The 26,789-nt window shown below is 47.6% G+C and overlaps 2 protein-coding genes across 2 annotated transcripts; both read right to left on the bottom strand.

The window, feature by feature from the left end:
* Positions 1-6,936: 6,936 nt before the first annotated feature.
* On the bottom strand, positions 6,937-7,887 carry LOC138073471 (olfactory receptor 9S13-like). The gene has a single exon (XM_068965225.1). The coding sequence runs from the start codon at positions 7,885-7,887 to the stop codon at positions 6,937-6,939; it is 951 nt and encodes a 316-aa protein (XP_068821326.1).
* A 12,451-nt stretch (positions 7,888-20,338) lies between these two features.
* Positions 20,339-21,289, bottom strand: LOC138073386 (olfactory receptor 9S13-like). Its single transcript, XM_068965062.1, has one exon. It carries the CDS (start codon positions 21,287-21,289, stop codon positions 20,339-20,341), a length of 951 nt encoding a protein of 316 aa, XP_068821163.1.
* Positions 21,290-26,789: the final 5,500 nt, after the last annotated feature.

Genomic DNA, 26,789 nt, shown 5'->3' with positions numbered 1-26,789 from the left:
CCCATGAATCGCAGCATGCCAGGCCTCCCTGTCCATCACCATCTCCCGGGGTTCACTCAAACTCACATCCATCGAGTCGGTGATGCCATCCAGCCATCTCATCCTCGGTCGTCCCCTTCTCCTCCTGTCCCCAATCCCTCCCAGCATCAGAGGCTTTTCCAATGAGTCAACTCTTCTCATGAAGTGGCCAAAGTACTGGAGTTTCAGCTTTAGCATCATTCCTTTCAAAGAACACCCAGGGCTGATCTCCTTTAGAATGGACTGGTTGGATCTCCTTGCAGTCCAAGGGACTCTCAGGAGTCTTCTCTAACACCACAGTTCAAAAGCATCAATTCTTTGGCGCTCAGCCTTCTTCATAGTCCAACTCTCACATCCATACATGACCACAGGAAAAACCATAGCCTTGACTAGATGGACATTTGTTGGCAAAGCAATGTCTCTGCTTTTGAATATGCTGTCTAGGTTGGTCATAACTTTTCTTCCAAGGAGTAAGTGTCTTTTAATTTCATGGCTGCAATCACCATCTGCAGTGATTTTGGAGCCCCCCATAATAAAGTCTGACACTGTTTCTACTGTTTCCCCATCTATTTCCCATGAAGTGATGGGACCAGATGCTGTGATCTTCCTTTTCTGAATGTTGATGTTTGAACTGAATTAAAATATCAGCCATATGGACCTACTTGACAGAGACAGAGCAGCACCCTCAGCAACTGCAGAGTGTACGGAAGCGCATGGAAGATCACGTACGAAGGCGAGTAATATCTCCTCCACCCAAATCATCTACTTTGGAATGCAGAATGTGACCTCATTTGGAAATAAGGTCCTTCCAAATAAGTTAGCATGAGATCATGCTGGATTAAAAGGTCCTTAAATCCAATGACTGGTGTCCTTTAGGAAGAGGAAATGATACAGAGACACAAAGACACAGGGACTAAGGGCATGTGAAGCCTGGGCAGAGGTTGGAATGGTGCAGCAGAGGGGAAGGAAGGGATGTCAAGGATACCAGGAGCCTCCAGGAAGAGGCGTATGTTTCCCTAGAACTTTCATGGGCAGCAGACACTGCTGACAGCTTGATTTTGAACATCCATCCTCCAGGCCTGTGAGAGAGTCAATTCTTGTTGCTGTAAGTCACCAAGTTCGTGTTACCTAGTTGTGGTGGTCCTGGTGACTGACACAGGAGGGAGGTGAGGCAGTCTGCTTTCCCCCGGCAAGGTCAGCAATACACCTTCACTCTCCCGTCCCAGGGCTAGGTCACCTCTCCAGCTCTATGTCCAAAGGCACTCTGCAGGGACGTTGGTCACACTTCCCAATCCTTCCATGTTCTAGTTCACTTATTTCAATTGTTTTAAAAGTGAAATTATGCCCCCAACTACTTGCGGGGTCTTCTTTACAGAGACTTTTAGGTTACTTCCATTTCCTTTTTTTAATTTGGTTTTTCAATAATGAAAATTATGTAATGGACATTTTCCCCCTCCAAAGTGTATATATCTGGAAGTGGATTCCTGAGTAGAAAGGCATACTGTTTCTCAACCTCGTTAACTTTCATATTAATCTTACGTTATGGAGGTTCTTTTTCTTGCATCTTTCTTTTTGTTAACCAGTTACTCTACTCAAAGGATGGAGGCCTTCCCTTTCAACGGGCTCTGGTTCCGTGGGACTGAAGCACCTATCAGTGCCCTAGTGACACAGGATTGGCTGAGGGCCAGCAGGGAGGTTACCCATGACAAGCCCTCTCCTCTGTTGCAGTTTCTTCACCAAGCCTGTGTCTGGACTGTCCACAACTTTCACAAGGACAGGCGTGTGAATTGTTCTTGCTGTAAATCATCCTGTCCTTTCTCTGTTCTTGGTGAGCAATGGCATCGTATGAAATTCTTCCTTCTTTATCCACTCATCCGGCCACTCATCTCAAAATGATCGCACCACTGAAGAGCATCCAGCAGTGTGGGAGTCCCTGTTTTCCTCGTCCTTTTGCCTCCTGGTGGATCGGTTACTCTCTTCTCTTTTACTTTGATTTCCTAACAGCAAATGGGTTCCAGTAATTTATCAAAGTATTTTCATTTGACTTTCCTTCTTTTTCTATCATATTTCTTTGCCAATGGCATTGAAAATGGGCTGAAAAGAATCAAAGTGGAGGTAAGGGGCCCATCGGTCAAGGCTGATGAGTAGCCAAGAGGAGATGGCAAAGCCCTGTATCCTGGTGGGGTCGGGGGCATGGAGGTACATTGTGTTTGAAAATTATTATGGATTTTCCTTTTTAAATTTGTGTCAGTGATACAACATGTGATACAACATGCCCAATTCCACATTTTCTACAGAAACACACTTGAATGACAAAACATTCTATCTATCATCTATCTATCTGTCTCTTTCTCCACTGAGAGAGAGAGAGAGAGAGGGATGGGGAAGAGGCGAAAAGAGGCAGGATAGAAGGTCACTTCAGAGCTAGAATGTAAGTTCAGTTCAGTTCAGTCGCTCAGTCGTGTCCGACCCTTTGCGACCCCATGAATCGCAGCACGCCAGGCCTCCCTGTCCATCACCACCTCCTGGAGTTCACTCAAACTCACGTCCATCGAGTCGGTGATGCCATCCAGCCATCTCATCCTCTGTCGGCCCCTTCTCCTCCTGCCCTCAATCCCTCCCAGCATCAGAGTCTTTTCCAATGAGTCAACTCTTCACATGAGGTGGCCAAAGTACAGGAGTTTCAGCTTTAGCATCATTCCTTGCAAAGAAATCCCAGGGCTGATCTCCTTCAGAATGGACTGGTTGGATCTCCTTGCAGTCCAAGGGACTCTCAAGAGTCCTCTCCAACACCACAGCTCAAACGCATCAATTCTTTAGTGCTCAGCCTTCTTCACAGTCCAACTCTCACACCCATACACGACCACAGGAAAAACCATAGCCTTGACTAGACGGACCTTAGTCGGCAAAGTAATGTCTCTGCTTTTGAATATGCTATCTAGGTTGGTCATAACTTTCCTTCCAAGGAGTAAGTGTCTTTTAATTTCATGGCTGCAATCACCATCTGCAGTGATTTTGGAGCCCAAGTAAATAAAGTCTGACACTGTTTCCACTGTTTCCCCATCTATTTGCCATGAAGTGATGGGACCGGATGCCATGATAAGAGGTGTTTTTAGAAAATCAATCACTGTCTATACCCCATTAACAGAATGAAGGATAACTACCCCCCAATCCCCACCCCCACACGATGATTCAACTGATTCAAAAAAGCATTTGACAACATTCAACACCCTGACATAAAAAAAAAAAAGAACTCAATGAAGTAGTAATAGGAGAAACATCCCTAAACATAATGAAAGCCATATATGAAAAGCCCACAGCTAACTTCATACTTGATGAAAGCCCAAAAGCTTTCCCACTGAGATCAGAAACAAGACAGCATGTCCACGCTCACCATGTCTATTCAACACGGTACTGGAAGTCCTAATAAGAGCAGCGAGGCAAGACTGCAATGGTTAATTTCATGTTGTATATTTTTTGACCACAAAGAAATCTTGAAAATTGTACATAATTTTCAGTGTACAGTTCAGTGCCTACTCACTCACTTCAGTTGTGTCCAACTCTTTGCGATCCCATGGACTGATTCTCCAGGCAAGGGTACTGGGGTGGATTGCCATGCCCTCCTTCAGGGGATCTCCCTGACTTAGGGCTCAAACCTGCGCCTCATGTCTCCTGCACTGGCAGGCGGGCTCCTTACTGCTAGCACCACTGGAGAAACCCACTTAGCTCAGTAGTGTTTTGTATATCCACATTTCTGCACAACAAGTCTCCAGAATGTTTTATCTTGGACTCTGCTAAGTCACTCCAGTTGTGTCCGACTCTGTGCGACCCCATAGACAGCAGCCCACCAGGCTCCCCAGTCCCTGGGATTCTCCAGGCAAGAACACTGGAGTGTGTTGCCATTTCCTTCTCCAGTGCATGAAAGTGAAAAGTGAAAGTGAAGTTGCTCAGTCGTGTCTGACTCAGCGACTCCATGGACTGCAGCCTACCAGGCTCCTCCGCCCATGGGATTTTCTAGGGGAGAGTACTGGAGTGGGGTGCCATTGCCTTCTCCAATCTTGGACTCATCCCCCTTAAAAACAATTCTCTATGCGGCCCCCTCCCCACCTTACCTCACCACTGAGAACCACCTTTCTCCCTTCTGTCTCTGTGAATGTGACTTCATGTGAGAATCATGCAGCGTTTGTCTTTTTGTGTCCGGCTGATTTCACTAGCACAGTGTCCTAAGCTTCGTCTGCGTTGCGTCTGGTGACAGGGTCTCCACACCTTTTAAGGCGGGTGCCTTTCCTTCATAGGTATGTGCATCCTTTTGTTTATCATCTCATCCACAACAAACACGTGGCTTGCTTCCACCGTTTGGCCACCACCAATAAAGCTGCTATGTACTTGGGTGTGCGGATACTTCTTAGAGAGCTGTCTCTAGTTATTTTGGATACATACTCAAACGTGGATCATGTGGTGATTCTCTTTTTAGGTTTTTGGGGAAATTCTGCCCATAATGGTTGCATCACTTTACTGTCTACCGACAGTGCAGAAGGGCTCCAACTGATCTGCACTCTTTACAGCACTGGTTATATTTTCCCCTGTTTTTCTTTTTTTGCTTCTAATACTAGCCATTCTCATGGATGTAAGCGGTATGTCCTTGCGATTTTGATTTCCATTTCCTCAGGGATTAGTGATGATGAGCATCTTCTCATATGTTTGTTGCCCACCTGTAGATCATCTTTGGTGAAATGGCTATTCAAATCCTCTGCTCACTTTTAACAGGATTATTTGTCTTAAGTTGTAGGAATTCTTCACATACTCTGGATGTTACCCCATATCAGACATGAGTTGCAGTCATTCTCTCCTGTCCCACAGGTTGCCTTTTCACGCTGTTATCTAAGTCTTTAATGCACAGATATTCAGGTTTGATGCAGTCCCTTGTGTCTATTTGCACTTTTGTTTCCTGTGCTTTTCAATTATATCCAAGAAATCACTGCCAAATCCCAGCTCACAACTGTCGTGCTATGCCAAGTATATTTTGGAGTTCAATGACTAGTTAACAAAGAACTCAAATTATAATCATCCAGTAGATATGTGCCACTGAGAATCTACTCTGTGGAGCTGGCATACAAAACATTGCATAAGATGAACAAAGCGAAATGAATTGCCTCTGAAATTGGACTGTGTTCATCACCACAATCTGAAGTGCAGGCAATTTAGGAAGAAAGAATCTACGATTTTCTGTTTTTTTTTTAAATTTTTTTATTTTACATTTCTCCTGCAGACTATTGTCAAGTTTTTGTTCCATCTAAAGTCAGACCTTTTATTTATTCCTAATTCAGGATAGATGCTGTTTTACTATGAACCCTTAAGTGATTTCTTACTGTGTATAACTTTAAATTCTACAGAATTAAGATAACTCTACACTTGTGCATGGAATGAATATATATTATATGTATGCATATCCCAAATTTGTATCAAACAGAAGACCCAAGAACATTCCTCTAACGTTCCATGGAATGACAAAAGAAGTCACAGCAGGCAGGCAGAGGATAGTGCGTGTGAGAGGGAAGAGCTGGAGCATGAGACGCCAGCAAAGGGCTGTCGCTGCGGAGCAGGATGCTTGGGGAACCCTCAAGTAAACTTTTGTTATCAGATGAATGCAATAATCTATGGCAGACGCAGAACTAGTTTTGGAGCCCAAAGACAATGTGAATAGGAACCCAGCAGGAAGCCTGGAGGAGGTTCCACTTGAGTAATGGGGGGCAGCAGTCTGATAACTTAGCTGTCAGCCCCTCCCCTGCCCCCCGGCGCAGGGAGAGAGGGGGTGGAGAGCTGTCATCAGAGGGGCAGGGCACATCCCCCGGTCCCTACAGGGAACGGACCCCCCTCCTGTCCAGAGGACCACCTCCTAGGAGTGACCACGGGAGTGGGCGACGCTCCCACAGGGAGACACGATAGGCCCCGGGTCCAGGCTGTGTGTTGGCTGCAGGAGCAGGGGCCTGGAGCTCTGAATGGGACTCCCAGCTGCCCCAGGGAGTGCGGGACAGAGGGCCAGGGAGCTGTGCCTCTGCCAAGAAAGTGCCCCCTCCCTCTCCACCCCCTGCTCTCTGCAGCAGCACCAGGACCTCCATCCTTATTCAGAGATGTCTGTGCTGACAAGGCCCCATTTCTTAGGGTCACAAGTAGTCAGGACAGTGTCACCTGTCAGGTTGGATGGTGAACTTTGGGTGTCAGGCATCCACGTTGGCTCCCTGGGGCTCCCAGCTGCTGTCTGAGGGGAGAAACCCAGGGCAGGGAGCACTAGGAGCGTCTGAAGCAGGAGCGCAGGTGCTCCCTGCTGCCCTGTTGGGTGGTGGCATCAGTGAACAGAAGGAGGAGGGGAGGAACAGCCCCACTCAGGATTGAGGGGAAGCATGGGCTTCCTAACTCCCCTAATTGGCTGTGGTGATGCCCAGCCTATCACCAAGGAAGGGGCCGGGCTGAGTGTCCTGACGCCCCCTGCTAGTTGTCCCAGGGTAGATTTCTGGGTACATATTTCCACTAGATTCAATAAAGGAGTGAGGGATAAAGTCAGAGAGTTTGTCTAGCCCACATACCTTCACCAACTGATGTGGAACTGGGACCCATACTGTGCTCCAAAGACCCCCAGGTCATGGCTCTGCCCACCGTGTTACACAAACTTCAAGTTAGCGTCTTGCCCCACTGAGGGCCCTTAGATCTTTTGTGGCAAACACGATTCCTTATTCATCTCTGCATCTCACACTCATAGTGTGTGGTCCATGATGTGCTTCAAAGATGGGCTGGATAAAATGCTGGATGAAAGAATGATTTAGATGAATAAAGAATGAATTCCTCAAACCACACCCAGTGCCTCCCCTCAAGTCCTCTTGTCCTCTCCTCAGGACACTGGGTCTCTCTGGTCCCCCTCCGTCACGTAGCTGTGTGTCTCTGCCCCAGTCTCCGCAGGGCTTCCTTCACGTCCTTGTTTCTCAGGCTGTAGATGAGGGGGTTGAGCATCGGGATGACCAGGGTGTAGAAGACGGAGACCACCTTGCCCTGCTCCATGGACGCCACAGCTCCCGGCTGGGCATACATGACAAAAAGGGTCCTGTAAAAGAGGGACACGGCTGTCATGTGGGAGCCGCAGGTGGAGAAGAGCTTGTGCCTTGCTCCTCCTGAGCGCATCCTCAGGATGGTCACTGTGATGTAGCCATAGGAGGTGAGGACCACGAGGGTGGTGCCCATGATGATGAGGCCACACAGGCCAAACAAGGCCAGCTCATTGACGGCCGTGCTGGCACAAGTGAGCTGGAGCAGGGGGATCACATCACAGAAGAAGTGGTCGATGTGGCTGGAGCTGCAGAACGGGAGGCTGAATGTGAGGCTGGTCTGCACCCCAGAGTTGAAGCAGCCCCCACAGTAGCAGCCCAGCACCAGGCGGGCACAGACCGAGGGGCGCATGGAGATGGGGTAGCGCAGGGGGCTGCAGATGGCCACGAAGCGGTCATAGGCCATCACGGCCAGGAGGAGAGTCTCAGTGGTGCCCATCATGGAGAAGAAGAAGAACTGGGTGGCACAGCCTGTGAAGGTGATGAGCTTGGAGGAGGACAGGAAGGTGGCCAGGGCCTTGGGGGCGATGACAGACGAGTAGCACAGGTCCACAAAGGAGAGGTTCTTGAGGAAGAAGTACATCGGGGAGTGCAGACGGGCATCCAGCGTGATGATCACCATCATGGTGAGGTTCCCCAGGACGGCCACCACGTACAGGGCCAGGAACAGAGCAAAGAGCAGGGCCTGGGTCTGCAGACCACCTTCAAAGCCCTCCAGCACAAACTCCTGCAGAGGCATCTCTGAGAGGTTTCCATTTCTGTGGAGTACCATGGCCCTGAGCTGGGGGACGTGGGCAGAGAGCAGGCGGGAGGCAGGGAGAGGGAGGAGGTGAGGGTTACAAGGTCATACTCTCTTGAAGCACAGGGACCCCTCAGTGCCCAGTCCTCCAGACAAGCTCAGACTGACTTGAAAAGGCAACATTTTCTCTGACTCGCTAATTCACAAATATGCAGGGGGCACTCAGCCTGTGGGGACTCTCACTAGTCACCGTGGAGTTGGTGGGGTGCCAGGACAGTTGCAGAGCTGAGTCTGGAGTGCAGAAATGGCACTGCAGCCGCCTGTCTTTTCAGCGACGCTGCCAGCTTTCCGCTTTTTCTCACGTATCTAATCCTGCACTCTCTGCCCCTTCGTGTACTCTTCATGAATCTCAGAAATGTGTCCTGGGTGCCTCTTCCCACCAGGTCTTGGACAGGCCGGGAGCAGCGCAGGGGCCGGGTCTCCCTGGGCTAATGAGGGTGCTTCCTGTTTCTCTCCCCTGCACGCCAGGGTTCCCATCTCAGCATCACTGCCTCTGAGCCTGGACTGGGGCGTTATCCGTGAGATGAGTCCAGGGCTGGCCAGGCACTTGCCCTGCCGAGAGCAGACCTGAGTGCTTACTGTATACACAGCCCTGCCCCCCTTACCCACATGGTCTCCCCCACTCCTGCGCCCTGAGGGTGGCTGCCCTGACCTTACCTTGTCCAGGTGAGGGCTGTGACTGCCCAGCCCCACACAACCAGGAACTGCTCTCCCAGGGGCTCCTGAGCTCTTGACCCAGGTCTGCGCTGATGATAATCAGTCGGCACCAGGACCCCTGTCTACTGCCCTGTCAGCTCTGCCTTCCTGTGTGGTGAAGGGAGAATGAGGGGTTCCTAGGGGGTACCTGGGGTCTCAGGGAGTGTTGGACTGGTGCCCCGGATTCTGGAGTGGGAACTACTGGATACTGGAGGAAGCTCACCTGCCCGTCCATGCAATGCCCACACCTCTGGGCCACTCGGTGGGGCAAGGCATTCTCTACCTGCAGGGCTGGGACTCAAGGCCTCTGATGGCCAATTAGGTGAGGCTTGGGCTCTGAGTGCACTGGGGCTCCCAACCCCCAGGTCACAGGAGCTGCAGTCCCGAGGCCAATCTTCCCCTGACCCCTCTCAACCCAAGGCAGGACAGACAGGAAGCCTGAAGTCTTCAGCAAGCAGTGGGGTGCCAACAGTAGAGGAACACAGACAAGTTAGAGGGACCCAGTGCCCCTCCTTGGATGGGTCTCCCCAGGGGGCAGGTGTGACCTCCTGGCCCTCAGTCCTCACTCCTGCCCATCCTTGGAGGTCGTCAGTGTGAGGAAGGGGGCAGGTGGGCAGTCTGTGCCCAGGCCAGCACACGGCCCTCTCTACTCCAGACACAGAGACTGCCTTCACAGGCCTGAAATGTGAGCACATCCTTTCCCCCTTGAAAAATGGGACGTGGAAATGGACTCCGAATCCCCTCTGTTCTTTGTTTTTGTTGTTGCTGGCGTGTCTAAAATTCTCCCTGTGTGTGTGTGTGTGTGTGTCTGTGTGTGAAATTTCAGAATAAACACATGCTTGATGAAATTCAAAAATTAAGATGCGCTACAGGACAATGGGGGCTTCCTGGGTGGCGCTAGTGGTAAAGAACCCACCTGTCAGTGTAGGACATGCGAGTTCCATCCCTGGGTCAGGAGCATTCCCTGGAGAAAGACATGGCAACCCATTCCACTATTCTTGTCTGGAAAATCCCACAGACAGAGGAGCCTGGCGGCTACAGTCCATGGGGCCGCAAAGAGTCAGACATGACTGAGCAGCTGAGCGCACAGAGGTAAAATGGAAGTGAGTTTTTTTTTTGGCCCCAGTAAAGCCTTGCCTCTCTTAGCAGTTGGGTGTGTGTCTGCATGCATGAAGCCTTTCTTTTAGGGTCTTTGTGTGAATCAGGTCATGCTGTCCTTAGCTTGCAGTTGGGGCCTTCACTTAACAGACAGCCTAGCAAGGGGGTCTTCCCGGGTCGGTTCTGAACTTCTCTGCGGTGTTCCCCTGTGTGGGTGCAGCCAGCGTCACGGGTTTCCTGTCCTGATGGCTGCTCCCTCACTCTCCTTCCTCTCCCAAAGCACGACTCAACCTACATTCATTCTGGGCTCCTGCTAACATTTCTGTGGGCTAGGGTCCTACAACCACATCACGGGTTATTATGGTGTAGACAGCTTGCTTTGTCTTTATTATTATTTTTTTTTATTAATACAGTCTATTTCCTCCAGAAATGTACAACTTATTTTCTTCCAGTGGCTCACAAAGATTTGAATTTCCTTCCCCTCACCACGGCTCATCGTCATCCACCCTGACATGTGCACACTTAGCAGGCAGGTAGAGCCTCTGAACATGCTGGTCACTACTCGTGTCTGACTCTGTGCGACCCCATGGATGGCAGACCACCAGGCTCTTCTGTCCATAGGATTCTCCAGGCAAGAATACTGGAGTGGGTTGCCATTTTCTTCTCCAGGGGATCTTCCAAGCCCAGGAACTGAACTAGAGTCTCCTGCCTTGTAGGCATATTCTTTACAAGCTGAGCTACCAGGGAAGCCCAAAGGGCATGCTGTTTCCCCATCAGGGAATTAAACCACAGTCTGCCACATGACAAGCAGGGATACTCAACCACTACACTAAGAGGATGGCAAGGTCGCTCAGTTGTGTCTGACTGTTTGTGACCCCATGAACTATACAGTCCATGGAATTCTCCAGACCAGAATATTGGAGTTGGTAGCTTTTCCCTTCTCCAGGGGATCTTCCCAACCCAGAGATCGAGCCCAGGTCTCCTGCATTGCAGGTGGGTTCTTTACCATTTGAGCCAGCAGGGAAGCCCATGAACACTGGAGTGGGTAGCCTATCCCTTCTCCAGGGGATCTTCCTGACCCAGGAATTGAACTGGGGTCCCCTGCTTTGCAGGTGGATTCTTCGCCACCTGAGAAGTCCTGGTAACTCGGACTATTACCCTCTTGGGAAATAGGGTCTTTCCAAATGAATTAGTTAGGATTAGAAGGACCCTAAATCAAAAAGACTTCCCTGGTGGCTCAGACTGTAAAGAATCTTCCTGCAATGCAGGAGACCCAGGTTTGTTCCCTGGGTCAGGAACATCACCTGGAGAAGGGAATGGCTACCCACTCTGGGATTCTTGCCTGGAGAATCCCATGGACAGAGGAGCCTGGCAGGCTACAGTCCACGGGGTCACAAAAAGCCAGACGCCACCAAGTGACTAACAGAAATCCAAAGACTGGTGTTTTTATATGAAGAGAAAAGGACACACAGACACAAAGACACAAGGACAAAGGGCACGTGAAGACTGGGCTGAGACTGGGGTGATGCAGGGACAGGGAAGAGAATGCCAAGGATGTTATCATTTTCCTATAGCTTTCAAGGGCAGCATCCCTGCTGGTCTGTTAGAGAATGGATGCCTGTTATAAGTCACAGTTCAGTTCAGTTCAGTCCAGTTGCACAGTCGTGTCCGACTGTTTGTGACCCCATGAATCGCAGCAAGCCAGGCCTCCCTGTCCATCACCAACTCCCGGAGTTCACTCAGACTCACGTCCATTGAGTCCATGATGCCATCCAGCCATCTCATCCTCTGTCGTCCCCTTCTCCTCCTGCCCCCAATCCCTCCCAGCATCAGAGTCTTTTCCAGTGAGTCAACTCTTTGCATGAAGTGGCCAAAGTATTGGAGCTTCAGCTTTAGCATCATTCCTTCCAAAGAAATCCCAGGGCTGATCTCCTTCGGAATGGACTGGTTGGATCTCCTTGCAGTCCAAGGGACTCTCAAGAGTCTTCTCCAACACCACAGTTCAAACGCATCAATTCTTCGGCACTCAGCCTTCTTCACAGTCCAACTCTCACATCCATACATGACCACAGGAAAAACCATAGCCTTGACTAGACGGACCTTAGTCGGCAAAGTAATGTCTCTTTTGAATATGCTATCTAGGTTGGTCATACTTTTCTTCCAAGGAGTAAGCGTCTTTTAATTTCATGGCTGCAGCCACCATCTGCAGTGACTTTGGAACCCAAAAAAATAAAGTCTGACACTGTTTCTACTGTTTCCCCATCTATTTCCCATGAAGTGATGGGACTGGATGCCATGATCTTCGTTTTCTGAATGTTGAGCTTTAAGCCAACTTTTTCACTCTCCTCTTTCACTTTCATCAAGAGGCCTTTCAGCTCCTCTACACTTTCTGCCATAAGGGTGGTGTCATCTGCATATATGAGGTTATTGATATTTCTCCCAGCAATCTTGATTCCAGCTTGTGTTTCTCCCAGTCCAGTATTTCTCATGATGTACTCTGCATATAAGTTAAATAATCAGGGTGACAATATACAGCCTTGACGTACACCTTTTCCTATTTGGAACCAGTCTGTTGTTCCATGTCCAGTTCTAACTGTTGCTTCCTGACCTGCATACAGATTTCTCAAGACGCAGGTTAGGTGGTCTGGTATTCCCATCTTTTTCAGAATTTTCCACAGTTCATTGTGATCCACACAGTCAAAGACTTTGGCATAGTCAATAAAGCAGAAATAGATGTTTTTCTGGAACTCTCTTGCTTTTTCCATGATCCAGCGGCTGTTTGCAATTTGATCTCTGGTTCCTCTGCCTTTTCTAAAACAAGCTTGAACATCAGGGAGTTCACGGTTCATGTATTGCTGAAGCTTGGCTTGGAGAATTTTGAGCATTACTTTACTAGCATGTGAGATGAGTGCAATTGTGCAGTAGTTTGAGCATTCTTTGGCATTGGCTTTCTTTGGGATTGGAATGAAAACTGACCTTTTCCAATCCTGTGGCCACTGCTGAGTTTTCCAAATTTGCTAGCATATTGAGTGCAGCACTTTCACAGCATCATCTTTCAGGATTTGAAACACCTCAACTGGAATTCCATCACCTCCACTAGCTTTGTTCGTAGTGATGCTTTCTAAGGCCCACTTGACTTCACATTCCAAGATGTCTGGCTCTAGATTAGTGATCACATCATCATGATTATCTGGGTCGTGAAGATCTTTTTTGTACAGTTCTTCTGTTTATTCTGCCACCTCTTCTTAATATCTTCTGCTTCTGTTAGGTCCAGACCATTTCTGTCCTTTATTGAGCCCATCTTTGCATGAAATGTTCCCTTGATATCTCTAATTTTCTTGAAGGGATCTCTAGTCTTTCCCATTCTGTTGTTTTCCTCTATTTCTTTGCATTGATCGCTGAAGAAGGCTTTCTTATCTCTTCTTGCTATTTTTTGGAACTCTGCATTCAGACGCTTATATCTTTCCTTTCCTCCTTTGCTTTTCGCCTCTCTTCTTTTCACAGCTATTTGTAAGGCCTCCCCAGACAGCCATTTTGCTTTTTTGCATTTCTTTTCCATGGGGATGTCTTGATCCCTGTCTCCTGCACAATGTCACGAACCTCATTCCATAGTTCACCAGGCACTCTATCTATCAGATCTAGGCCCTTAAATCTATTTCTCACTTCCACTGTATAATCATAAGGGATTTGATTTAGGTCATTCCTGAATGTTCTAGCAGTTTTCCCCACCTTCTTCAATTTGAGTCTGAATTTGGTAATAAGGAGTTCATGATCTGAGCCACAGTCAGCTCCTGGTCTTGTTTTTGTTGACTGTATAGAGCTTCTCCATCTTTGGCTGCAAAGAATATAATCAATCTGATTTCAGTGTTGACCATCTGGTGATGTCCATGTGTAGAGTCTTCTCTTGTGTTGTTGGAACAGGGTGTTTGCTATGACCAGTGCATTTTCTTGGCAAAACTCTTTAGTCTTTGCCCTGCTTCATTCCACATTCCAAGGCCAAATTTGCCTGTTACTCCAGGTGTTTCTTGACTTCCTACTTTTGCATTCCAGTCCCCTATAATGAAAAGGACATCTTTTTGGGGTGTTCGTTCTAAAAGGTCTTGTAGGTCTTCATAAAACAGTTCAACTTCAGTTTCTTCAGCGTTACTGGTTGGGGCATAGACTTGGATAACTCTGATATTGAATGGTTTGCCTTGTAGATGAACAGAGATCATTCTTTTGTTTTTGAGATTGCATCCAGGTACTGAATTTCAGACTCTTTTGTTGACCATGATGGCTACTCCATTTCTTCTGAGGGATTCCTGCCCGCAGTAGTAGATATAATGGTCATCTGAGTTAAATTCACCCATTCCAGTCCATTTTTGTTCACTGATTCCTAAAACATCGACGTTCACTCTTGCCATCTCTTGTCTGACCACTCCCAATTTGCTTTGATTCATGGACCTGACATTCCAGGTTCCTATGCAATATTGCAGATCTTGCTTCTATCACAAGTAACATCCACAACTGGGTATTGTTTTTGCTTTGGCTCCATCCCTTCATTCTTTCTGGAGTTACTTCTCCACTGATCTCCAGTAGCATATTGGGCACCTACTGACCTGGGGAGTTCCTCTTTCAGTATCCTATCATTTTGCCTTTTCATGCTGTTCATGGGGTTCTCGAGGCAAGAATACTGAAGTGGCTTGCCATCCCCTTCTCCAGTGGACCACATTCTGTCAGACCTCTCCACCATGACCCGCCCATCTTGGGTTGCCCCGTGGGCATGGCTTGGTTTCATTGAGTTAGACAAGGCCATGGTCCTAGTGTGATTAGATTGACTAGTTTTCTGTGAGTATGGTTTCAGTGTGTCTGCCCTCTGATGCCCTCTTGCAACACCTACCATCTTACTTGGGTTTCTCTTACCTTGGGCGTGGGGTATCTCTTCACAGCTGCTCCAGCAAAGCACAGCTGCTGCTCCTTACCTTGGACGAGGGGTATCTCCTTACCACCACCGTTCCTGACCTTCAACGTGGGATAGCTCCTCTAGGCCTTCCTCAGCCACCGCTCCTGGGGTTGCTCTTCCCGGCCGCTGGCCCTGGCTCCGGGCGTGGGTGGCTCCTCAGGGTCACCGCCCCTGGCCTCGGGCGCGAGGTGGCTTCTCCCGGCCGCCCCTGACCTCGGATGCGGGGTAGCTCCTCTCGGCCGCCGCCCCTGACTTTGGACGTGGGGTGTCTCCTCCCAGCCACCGCCCCTAATGTCGGACGCGGGATAGCTCCTCCTGGCCGCCATGACCTCAGAAGCAGGGTAGCTCCTCTTGGCCATTCCTGTGCCATCGCAGCCTGGCACTCTAGGCCGCTGCCCCTGACCTCAGACGTTGGGTAGCTCCTCTCGGCCGTGCTTAGTCACTCTTCGTGTTAATTTGTTATGGTGGGTCTGACACAGGAGGGCGGTGAAGCAGTCTGCTTTCACCTGGCAGTTCAGTCAGTTCAGTTCAGTCGCTCAGTCGGCAAAATACCTTCACTGTTCTAGCTGAGGGCCTGAGATGATCATCCAGTTTGTATTCTTCAACTTGTTAGTGTCTTGTATCACTTTGTTTTATTTGTGTGTACCCCAGGAATAAATCCAATTTGAATATGGTATATGACTGATAATTTTAATTGCTTAATTCAGTTTTATAGTAATTTGTTGAGAATTTTGGCATCTATGCTCATTAGAGATAGTAGTTGGTAGTTTCATTTTCGTGTTGTGACCTTATCTGGCTTTTGTATCAGGGTAATGCTGGACTTAACGAGTTTGAGAGTGTTCCCTCTTCTTCAGTACTTTGAAATTGTTTGAGAAGTATAGGCATTGATAATTCTTTAGTGTTTGGTAGAATTCGCCATGAAACCATCTGGCCTGTGCCTTTTTTTTCTTAGGTTTTTCATTACTGATTCAATCTTCTTATTCATTTTGGACCTTTTTAGATTTTCTGTTTTTTCCTAATTCAGTCTTTGGAAGCCACACGATTGTGAACTTGCCCAGTTCTTTCAGGCTGCCAGTTTTATTGCCTTATAACAGGTCATAGTAATCTCTTAAAATGTTTTGCATTTCTGTCGTGTTGGTTGTAGCTTCTCCTGTTTCATGCTGCTGCTGCTGCTAAGTCGCTTCAGTCGTGTCTGACTCTGTGCGACCCCATAGATGGCAGCCCACCAGGCTCCCCAGTCCCTGGGATTCTCCAGGCAAGAACACTGGAGTGGGTTGTCATTCCCTTCTCCAACGCATGAAAGTGGAAAGTGAAAGTGAAGTCGCTCAGTCGTGTCGGACTCTTACCAACCCCGTGGACTGCAGCCCACCAGGCTCCTCCGTCCATGGGATTTGCCAGGTGAGAGTACTGGAGTGGGGTGCCATTGCCTTCTCCATGTTTCATACTTGAGCTTATTTATTTGAGCCTTCTCTGTTTTCTTAATGTATCTGGCTAAAGGCTTATCAACTTAGTTTATCTTTTCAAAGAATCAATTATGGTTTCATTGATCTTTTCTATTTTTTTAAAGTCTGATTTATTTATTTGTGGCTTGATATTTTAAAAATATTTTTTTGATGTGGACCACTTGTAAAGTCTGCATTGAATTTGTTACAACATTGCTTCTGTTTTATGGGTTTTTTTTTTTTTGGCCCCAAGGCATGTGGGATCTTAGCTCCCCAACTAGGAATCAAACTTGCACCCTAAGCATTGGAAGATGAAGTCTTGACCACTGCACTTCCAAGGAAGTCCCTGGTCTGACTTTTATTATTTTGTTTCTTCTGGTAAATTTGGATTTTGCTTACTCTCTTTTTTTATTCTCTTTTGGTGTAAGATTAGATTGTTGTTGGATATCTTTCTTATTTTATGAATCAGATTGTATTGCTACAAACTTCACTCTTAGAACTGTGTTAGGGGCATCACATATATTTTTTATGGATGTGTTTTCCTTTTCCTTTGACTCCAGGTATTTTAAAAATTTCTTCTGATTAATTCACTGACCTATAGGTGGTTTAGGAACGTATTGTTTAAGCCTCTGTGTTTGTGGGGTGTTTGGCAGTTTTATTCTCTTATAGTTGGTTTCTAGTTTCATACCTTTGTGGTCAGAAAAAAGGCGTGTTATGGTTTCAATATTCTTGAAGTTCTTGAGACTTATCCAGTGGCCTTGCATGTGATCTGCCTTAGAGGATATTCCACATGCACTTTGAAGAATGTGTATTCTGCTGTTTGGGGATAAAATATTCTGTAGATAGCAATTCATTCTATCTGGTATAATAAGTCATTTAAAAGCACTGTTTCCTTACTGATTTTCTGTGACATTAAAATAAAAAACAGCAATGTGATAACTACTTCACAAGTATTAGAATGGCTACTTTTAAAAAGAAACAAAGAGAAGATAGGCTGACTAGGAAGTGGAGAAATTGGAAGATTTTTGCACTGTTCATGGGACTGTAAATTGATACAACTACTATGGAAAGTACTTTGGAGATTATCTCCCAGATTAAAAAACATTTACTATATGATCCAGTAACTGCATGTATGAACTTAGAAAGCAGTAGCTATAAGAGATATTTGGACAACAATAGCAGCCTTCTTGACAATAGGTGAAAGGTAGAAGTAACCTAGGTGTTGAATAGTTAAACAAAATGATAGATGAATAGATAAGCAAAATGTGGTGTATATACATGATGGAATGTTATTCAACCTTTAAAATATGAAAATATATTCATTTACAGCAATATGAATGAACCTTGAAAAAATTATGCCAAGTGAGATAACCAGAGAGAAAAAGGCATATTCTGTGTTTTACTTGCCTGTGGAATTTAAAGTAGGCACTTTCCTAGAGACAGAAAGTAAACGTTGGCTCTCAGTGGTGGAGGTAAGGGGGAAATAAGGAGTTGTTGCTGAAGGGGCATGCAGTTCAGTTTTGCAGGATGAAAAATTTCTGGAGATCTGTTACACAACAAGGTGAATACATTGAGCAATACTAAACTGTACACCTATGATGGTTGGATGGTTGGCATCAGCAGCTCAATGGACATGAGTGTGGGCCAACTCAGGGAGATAGTGAAGGACAGGGAAGTCTGAAGTCTGGTGTGCTGCAGTTCACAGGGTCACGAAGAGTTGGATGTGACTTAGCAACTGAACATCACCAACAAGCTGTACACTTATAATTGGTTACAACAGAAATGTTATTTTAAACACAATAAAAATTGTGAATCTTCTAAAAAAGTAAGGAAACAGAATTAAAACTACAACATGGTCTTCAAATTTAAGATGTTTACTCTACACTTAAGATAACTAGAGCTATGTCAGGTGTATTTCAGAGTACAATGGCTAGTTAGCACTGAACTCAAGTTATAATCAGCCAGGAGATATGTGCTGAGAACCTGCAATGTGGCACAGGATGCAATGCATGTATAGGATAAACAAACCAAATAAACTGCTGGTAAAATTGTAAAGAGATGTTCACTACAATCTGAAATCTGGGTGACACAGACAAGTGGGGATGTGCAGGGCTTTTAGAAGTCATGTTTCCCAGACTACTGGAGAATTTCTACTCCATGGACTATCTGATGAACTTCCTAAATTTATTCCAAAGTCAGAATTAATGCTCTTCTACTAGAACCACTAATCCCTTATCATATGTATAATTAAATTTACATATCAATGATAATTGTACTATTCTGTAAGAGAAAAAATGTGTTTCCTTTTCTCATTTTGGATTCAGATTCTATGTGCTGCTCTTAGTCACTTAGTCATGTCTGAATCTTTGTGACCCCATGGACTGTAGCCCACCAGGCTTCTCTGTCCTTGGGATTTCCCGGGCAAGAATACTGGAGTGGGTTGCCATGCCCTCCTCCAGGGAATCTTCTCAACCCAGGGATCAAATCCAGGTCTCCCTCGTTGCAGGCAGATCCTTTACCGTCTGAGGCCCAAGGGAAGCCCAAGAATATCAAAGTTGGTAACTTATCTCTTCTCCAGGGGATGTTCCTGACCCAGGAATTGAACTGGGGTCTCCTGCATTGCAGGCAGATTCTTTCCCAGCTGAGTCACCAGGGAAGGCCCTAAGATATTAGAAGTCCAGGAATTAAGATTAAGATATTATAAATCCAGGAACATCCTTTTGAAAATCCACAGAATGAAGGAAGAATAAGAGAGAGGAGAAGGGAGAAGAAGGAGGAGAAGGAGAAAGAGAAAAAAAGGAGGAGGAGGAAGAGAAATGTAAGAAGAGAAAGGAGGAGGAGGAGGGGAAAGGCTGGGAGGAAGAGGAGGAGGGCGACTAGCGGAGAGCGGGGGGCAGAATTTGGAAGAAGGAACAGTCGTGTAGCATGAGAAGATGCCAAGGCATGCCAGACACGGAGCAGAACACTGTGGGAACTTCTCAAGGAAAGAAATGCATTATATCAGAGGAACAGAGTAATATATGTCAGCGTGCTCAGGGATGAGACAAATGGGACAAGAATCAAGCAGACACCTTGGAGTAGCTTTTGACTGAGCACCTGTGAGCAGCAATCAGATAAGTCAGCTGTCAGCCTCTCCCCACAGTCCTCCCGAGCAGGCAGAGAAGGAGATGGAGAGTTGTGGTTAGAGAGGCAGGACACATCCCTACTGACCATCCAGGGTAGAGAGCACCCCTGTGTCCATGGGGCCGCCTCCTCATGGTGACCAGGGGGGTGGATGACCCCACCAAAGGGAGGCGTAATGAGGCCACTGGGCTCTGAATCCAGGCAGCGTGTTGTGTCCATGGAGCATGACGGTGGAGCTCTGACTGGGCAGGTCAAGACAGAGGGTCCAGGATCTCCCAGGGAGTGTGGGACAGAGAGCAGGGAGCTGTGCTCTCTGCCAAGAAAGGGCATGTTCTCTGTCCATCTCCTGTCTCTAGGGCACCCATCAGGACCTTCAGAGATGTTTGAGCTGACAAAGCACCATTTTCTGTGGTCAGAAGTAGTCTGGCTGTGTGGCAGAAGGTCACTGGATCCTTGGGTATGAGACATCCACGTTGACTCCCTGCTGCTGTCTGAGGGGAGAAACCCAGGGCAGGGAGCACTAGGCGCATCTGAAGCAGGAGCACAGGTGCTCCCTGCTGCCCTGTTGGGTGGCATCAGTGAACAGAAGGGGGAGGGGAGGGGAGGAACAGCCCGCTGCAGGATTGAGGGGAAGCACGGTCTTCCTAACCCCCCCTAATTGGCTGTGGTGACTCAGGCTATCACCAAGAAAGGGGCCAGGCTGAGTGTCCTCAGGTTCCCCTTCTAGGTGGTTCAGGGGAGATTACCAACCTCATATTTACAGTAGATTTAGGGAAGGAGGGATAGGAATGGCCTGAGAGTTTTATCTACTTACATACCTTCACTGGAAGTTGCTGAACTTGGGACAGAACTTCTGTTTCAATATTCTGTTCACTGCTCTGACAGTTGTGTTATTCAAACTTTAAGATTAGGGTCTTGCCCCATCATTCACCATCATTTTTCTGGTTCCTTATCTGATCTTTTCACCTCACATTTGCATGTGGGGTCCATGCCACAGCGTTGAATGAAATGAATGAAAGAATCACTTGGATGAATGAAGAACAAATACTTCCAACCAAACCTCTGTCTCCCCCAGAGCCCTCATGTCCTGCCCTCAGGACACTGTCTCTCTGGTCCCCCTCCGTCACGTGGCTGTGTGTCTCTGCCCCAGTCTCCGCAAGGCATCCTTCACATCCTTGTTTCTCAGGCTGTAGATGAGGGGGTTGAGCATCGGGATGACCAGGGTGTAGAAGACAGAGACCACCTTGCCCTGCTCCATGGATGCCACAGCTCCCGGCTGGGCATACATGACAAAGACAGTCCCGTAAAAGAGGGACACGGCTGTCATGTGGGAGCCGCAGGTGGAGAAGAGCTTGTGCCTCCCTCCTCTTGAGCGCATCCTCAGGATGGTCACTGTGATGTAGCCATAGGAGGTGAGGACCACAAGGGTGGTGCCCACGATGATGAGGCCACAGAGGCCAAACATGACTAGCTTGTTGATGGCTGTGTTGGCACAAGTGAGCTGGAGCAGGGGGATCACATCACAGAAGAAGTGGTCGATGTGGTTGGAGCTGCAGAACGGGAGGCTGAATGTGAAGCTGGTCTGCAGGATGGAGTTGAGGCAGCCCCCGCAGTAGGAGCCCAGCACCAGGCGGGCACAGACCGAGGGGCACATGGAGATGGGGTAGCGCAGGGGGCTGCAGATGGCCACGAAGCGGTCATAGGCCATCACGGCCAGGAGGAATGCCTCAGTGGTGCCCATCATGGAGAAGAAGAAGAACTGGGTGGCACAGCCTGCAAAGGTGATGAGCTTGGAGGAGGACAGGAAGGTGGCCAGGGCCTTGGGGGCGATGACAGATGAGTAACACAGGTCCACAAAGGAGAGGTTCTTGAGGAAGAAGTACATCGGGGAGTGCAGACGGGCATCTAGGGTGATGATCACCATCATGGTGAAGTTCCCCAGGACAGCCACCACGTACAGGGCCAGGAACAGAGCAAAGAGCAGGGTCTGGGTCTGCAGACCTCCCTCAAAGCCCTCCAGCACAAACTCCTGCAGAGGCATCTCTGAGAGGTTTCCATTTTGGGGGGGTTGCATGGCCCTGCGCTGGGCAACAAGGGTTGGACAGCAGAGAGCAAGTGGAGACAGCAAGGGGAAGTCAGTCTAGGTCACCAGGTCATTTTCTCTTGGATAACAGGGGCCCTTCAGCACCTTACTGTTCACTGACGAAGAGACCACCAGCTACACAGTTCTCCAGATGAGCCCAGATCGACCTGAAATGTAAACATTTCCTCTGATTTACTAATCCTGAGTATGCTTGAAACAGTCACTCTATGAGATGGCCCCAGGGGTCCTGCTGAGCTGAGAGTCTCCAGCGTAAGGACGGCTTCCATCTCCTTGCCTTTGTTTCGCAGGACATGCTCTCCCTTCCCACGGGGATGGTCCTGAGCTGTGCCATTCCCGCACCTGCTCAAATATCTAATCCTGCATCTTCCACCCCCATTTTACTCATTTTTAATTTCAGAAGTCATTAAGCAGCTGATACTATCAGGAACTGACCCAGTGATGGTTCTAACTCCAGGGCAGTCTGGGAGCAGATCAGGGACCAGCCCTCACCAGGCTGAAGTGGAGCTATGTCTGTCTCTCCTGCAGAGCCTGAGACCTATCTCAGCATCTTCTTCTCTGATAAGACCGTGATGGCAACCAACAGCAGAGTTCTCCACATCCTTGAGAATCTAAGTGTTCTTTCTTGCACAACCCAGATGTTAGGCAGCTCATGGGCAGGGGAGAGCCCAGCTGCATGGTCTGAGAACAGCAGGACAGGGGCTGCACCACATGCAGGACATGGCATTTCTTCCCCCGTCATTACTTCCGTGCCCCTGGCTTCTCTGCACACCCCGTGGGGCGATTGCTTGGAGCAGTGGGAGCCACCAACACGGTCACATCTGCTCAATGACTGGGCCCTCCTGCTGGGTGCCGATTCCTGTCCCTGTCACAGCCCAGACCTCCCTTGTCTGCCTTGAGCAGAGCTGACTACCACACTTTCATCGGACATGTGGACCAGCTGTGTGATGGCCACAAGGGTGGTTGAGGGGAATCCTGCCCAAAGATGGAGGAATGAAAAAGAAAGTTGGATGCTGAGCCATCATGCTTCCTTGGAAGGCAAGCAGATTATTCAGTGGGTGGAAGTCTATTTCAGAGTGGACCACACATTTTGTAGAGGTCAGATCTGCAGTATCATGGAGCTGGCTCTCTTTGGAGGGAGTGAGTTCCCTGGGAGTGGGGGTATGCAGACAGAGGTTGGGTGATCAGTGGTATCTGTGGAGGAGAGATTACCCCAAGCTCCCCTAAGCAGGGGAGGTAATCTCTTAGAAGGTAGTCTGAGAGAGTCCATACTTCCCCAAAAAAGGACAGGTTGATTACAGTGTGGGCTGTCCAGTTTCCCTCTCCTGGGGGACTTGACTCCAACCGCCACATGAAAGCAGAGAGGACAGTGTGACCTCGGATGTCCAAGCGGGTTCACTGTAATATTGGTTTGGAGCTGGTGCTAAAAGTGAGGTTGGTCGCTGCTGTACACTCTGTGGCTGCCCACCCCTATGCTACCAGCCCTGATCTGAGCACACACTCACATTCACTAAGGCCAAGGTTTTGCTTCTGTCTCTGCCCAGCCCCTGCTTATACATACAGCAGAGCCACTGTGACCAGACTGACTGTCTTCTCCCCACCACCCCAGGTGGCTGTCTTGCTCCTGTGTCCACTAGTTTTCCCAGCTTCCTGTTTCTGTTCTGTTTCCCAAGACCATTCATCCAACTCAGTGGCCCTAGGTCATCAAAACAGTGACCCTTTGGATGCCTGGGGAAGCATAAGAGCAGAGATCAACATCTTCATCTGGGAAGTCAAGCTCTTGGTTTTTTTTAAAAAAAAATAAACTCACACATTCCTTTGGTTGTTGAGATAACTCAGTGTGACTGTATTGCTGGCCCCAGTAAACCTGCCTGTGAGTTGAGGCTGATAAATGCCTTAATGGGGGAAGCAGAAGAATCCAGTGTTGTCTACAAGCCTCTGTTTTTAAAGACTGTGTTCTGCATCTATTCCTTGTAAACCGTAGCTTACCAAGTGTGGTCTGAGGTCTGATAGCAAGAGCATCACCTAAAGCTTGCCAGAAATGCAAGATCTCAGGCCACTGAATTTAAACCTATGGTGATACAAGACCCCTTAATTATTTCTACTGTCATTAAAGTCCAGAACTTCTGCCTTGACTGGCCCTGCCCAGTCCATGGGGCTTTAGGTGGTGATGTGTCCAGGTCCAGGCTCCCAGGACTCACCTGTTAGTGATGCTGACCACAATCTGTTGAGTGATGATCACACTGCTCCTGTGATGTCAGGAGGGGCATGACCCACCCAGGACCCTGTGCTCCTGGGGAGGACTCCTGACCCAGGTCTGTGCTGATGATAGTGACGTGGTGCTGAGCACCCTCCTCCACCGTGTTCAGCCCTGGCCTCCTGTGCAAGGAAGTGAGAGTGGGGAGGGCGCAGAGGAGAGTACCTGAGGTCACAGTGACAGGCAGGCCATGTGCTCCCAGTGCCTGCCGCAGGAAGTGCTTGGCTCTTGGCACCAGTGGAAGACTGGCTCAGCTCACCTGTTGCTCCGTCTTGCCCCCTCAGCTGGGTAGTATTCATGGCACTTGCGTCTTTTGGTCCCTCTGCTGGGGAAGATGCTCTCCACTGGGCACAGCTGGGACTCTCATCCTCAATTGGCCAATTAGGTGAGACAGCCTGGGAGTGCCCTGGGACTCCCAATTCCCTGGATCCCAGGAAGATGCAGTCCTGTGGCCAAACTTCCTCTGATACATCTCTGTCCAAACCAGGAAGGGCAGGAAGCCGGAAAACTCTGTGGGAGCACTGTGGTCCACCGGACAAGAAGCAAGTCATTTTAGAAGGACCAGTGGCCATCAGGGAAAGGTTTCCTCAGGACCGCAGGTGTGACCTCCTGGCCTGCAGCCCTCCCTCCTCTGCTTCATCCTTGGATGTTGGTGTGATAAAGAGCGATGGGCAGGACTCCATGTCTGCAGAAGCTGCAAAACGCTTTCTCATTTATAATATGGCCCTTCCCTCAATGCAGTTTGAGTAAGTATATCTATTAAAACAAAATATTTTAATCCTGGACAGAAACCCCAAAACAAAGTATAAAGGTGATGTATGATTAATATTAAAATATAGGAAGTGTGAAAGTAAAAAGTTGAAAACTGTAGTATCATAAATATACTGAAAAAGCCAAGGCTGCTATATTTCAATAATTATTAGAAAAAGTGGATTTCAGGGGAAAATTTTGCTCATGTAAGGACATTTTAAAATCCGTTAAACATTTTAAATTTATTCTTAATTGAAGATAATTGCTTTACAATATTGTGTTGCTTTCTGCCGTACATCAACATGAGCCTGCTATAGGTACACACATGTCCCCTTCTTCTCAAAACTCCCTCCTATCTCCCACTCCATTTCACCCCTCTGGGTTGTCGTAGAGTCCTGGTTTGAGCTCCCTGAGTCACGGGGCAACTTCCCACTAGTTGTCTATTTTACACATGGTAGTGAATATGTTTCCATGCTACTATCTCCCTTTGTCCTACCCTCTCCTTCCCCCACCCCATGTCCATAAGATTGTTCTCCTCATCTGCGTTTTCATTGCTGCACTGCAAATACATTCATCAGTGCCATCTTCATAGATTATATATATATATGGACTAATATATGATCCTTGGTTTTCTCTGACTGACTGACTTCACTCTGCATAATAGGCTCTAGGTTCATCCATCTCATTATCCCTGACTCAGATGCATTCCTTTTTATGACTGAATAATATTCCGTTGTATATATGTACCATAGCTTCTTTCTCCATTCATCTGTCAATGGACATCTAGATTACATCCATGTCCTCAGTTCAGTTCAGTTGCTCAGTTGTGTCCAACTCTTTGCGACCCCATGAATCATGGCACACCTGGCCTCCCTGTCCATCACCGACTCCCGGAGTTCACTCAGACTCACGTCCATCGAGTCCGTGATGCCATCCAGCCATCTCATCCTCGGTCGTCCCCTTCTCCTCCTGCCCCCAATCCCTCCCAGCATGAAAGTCTTTTCCAATGAGTCAACTCTTCACATGAGGTGGCCAAAGTACTGGAGTTTCAGCCTTAGCATCATTCCTCCCAAAGAAATCCCAGGCCTGATCTCCTTCAGAATGGACTAGTTGGATATCCTTGCAGTCCAAGGGACTCTCAAGAGTCTTCTCCAACACCACAGTTCAAAAGCATCAATTCTTCGGCGCTCAGCCTTCTTCACAGTCCAACTCTCACATCCATACCTGACTACTGGAAAAACCATAGCCTTGACTAGACAGACCTTAGTCAGCAAAGTAATGTCTCTGCTTTTCAATATGCTATCTAGGTTGGTAATAACTTTTCTTTCAAGGAGTAAGCGTCTTTTAATTTCTTGGCTGCAGTCACCATCTGCAGTGATTTTGGAGCCCCCCAAAATGTCCTAGTTGTTGTAAATAATGCTGTGATGAACATTGGGGTACATGTGCCTTTTTCATTAAAAGGACATATCATAATGAAATCGGAGAAGGAAATGGCAACCTACTCCAATATTCTTGCCTGGAAAATTCCATGGACAGAGGAGCTTGTCAGGCTACAGTCCACAGAGTCACAAAGAGTTGTATGTGACTGAGTGACTAACACTGACTGACTCATAATGAAATATTCAATTTTTAATACTCAATATTCAAGTGGATGATGTGAAAAATTTAAATTTGTATGAAAATGAAAAAGATTAAGTATATAAAGAAAAATCTGACAGAATTAAAAAGAAGTGCAAACATCCAAATCGTGATTTATCACACTGTCTCAGTAACTGATAAGCAAACAGAAAAATTGTAGTCATATGTTAGATTTGATTCAATATGTTACATAAATGAGATTATTGGGTATAGATAGAACACTCTACTCAGAAACTGTAGAGTGTAAATTCCCCTGAAGCATAGAGAACATCGCTATGATAAGGTGAATAGTGTCTCCCTCCAAAAAAAAAGTCCACCCCCCAAATCAGAAATTGATCTTATTTGAAAATAGGGTCTTTCAAAATGAATGTGTTATGATGAGGTCATGCTGGATTAGGTGGATGGTAAATCCAGTGATGGATTTCCTTATAAGAGGAGGAAAGGACTCAGAGACATAAAGACACAGAGACATAAAGACAAAGGGCGTGTAAAGACTGAGCAGAGGTTAGAGCAATACAGCAATAGGGGAAGGAGCGCCAAGGATACCTGGAGTCTCCAGAACCTAGGAAAAGGCAGGGAAGAATTTTTTTAAAGAAATTTAAAAGTCAGCAGGAACTGCTGAAAATTTGATTTTGGACATCTATCCTCCTGACCCACGAGAGAGTAGGTTCCTATCGCTCTAAGTTGCCAACTTTGTGTTAATTAGTTGCAGTGGCCCTGATGACTGACACAAGAGATAAGTGAGGGAGTTTGCTTTTACCTGGCAAGGTCAGCAATACACTTTCACTCTCCTATCTCAGGGGTGTATCACCTCTCCAGATCTATGTC

The sequence above is a fragment of the Capricornis sumatraensis genome, chromosome 2 (assembly GCF_032405125.1).
Source record: "Capricornis sumatraensis isolate serow.1 chromosome 2, serow.2, whole genome shotgun sequence".
Classification (NCBI taxonomy): Eukaryota; Metazoa; Chordata; class Mammalia; order Artiodactyla; family Bovidae; genus Capricornis; species Capricornis sumatraensis.
This window is presented reverse-complemented; position numbering and strand designations above follow the sequence as displayed.